We start from the raw sequence: 594 nt of genomic DNA, 5'->3' as shown, positions 1-594 counted from the left end.
CATCAGATAAGCCACAATTCTGCACCACAAATTCATCTGATATTTTACAGCACAAGCATTATTTACTAATGTTAAGGAACAGCATTTCCAAACAAAGGACAAAAATGACAGCAAACCTCACTGGAAAAATGGCAAATACCAGAACAAAGCTTTGATGTTCCAATTACCTAACACTACTACCTAATTCATAACAGCTAAAATATCAAATATGATGTTGTTAATGTTAATCATTAGTTTATTCCAAGGTTACTTTAATTTTTAAAAATCCAAAATGTATAAAAGTAGCAGCACCTGAGACAGTTTCCAAAACAGGTAATTACTCAAACATAATTAAGTACAGTATATACTGTATGCATTCATTATGAATCTTGACATTACTCATCTAAAAATGTATCCTAAAACAACATACACTTTATTTATTGCAGTTAAGATCCTTCACCCATAAGCGCCAGACACTCCTCCTTTCTCTTTGTGTATTCATCCAGCCGGATCAGAGCATAACTGAAAAAATATAATTTTATGCAAAAGTTTGTAATAGTCAATCTGTTCTAATTAATTGCATATCCACATAATCATACTTATATGGCGCGCACG

The 594-nt window shown here is 32.0% G+C and overlaps 1 protein-coding gene across 1 annotated transcript in view; it reads right to left on the bottom strand.

The window, feature by feature from the left end:
- Window positions 1-263: 263 nt before the first annotated feature.
- The window catches only part of LOC119594783 (ethanolamine kinase 1-like), a 6,501-nt gene continuing 6,170 nt past the window's right edge, over window positions 264-594 (bottom strand). Inside the window, exon 8 of the mRNA XM_037943876.1 lies at window positions 264-501. Within this exon, the coding sequence (XP_037799804.1) occupies window positions 426-501 (76 nt within the window). The 3' untranslated portion in view covers window positions 264-425. The remainder of the gene's footprint in view (window positions 502-594) is intronic.

This window comes from Penaeus monodon, chromosome 34 (genome assembly GCF_015228065.2).
Source record: "Penaeus monodon isolate SGIC_2016 chromosome 34, NSTDA_Pmon_1, whole genome shotgun sequence".
NCBI classification, from domain to species: Eukaryota; Metazoa; Arthropoda; class Malacostraca; order Decapoda; family Penaeidae; genus Penaeus; species Penaeus monodon.
The sequence above is the reverse complement of the archived record's forward strand: the minus strand, read 5'-3'. Positions and strand labels throughout refer to the sequence as shown.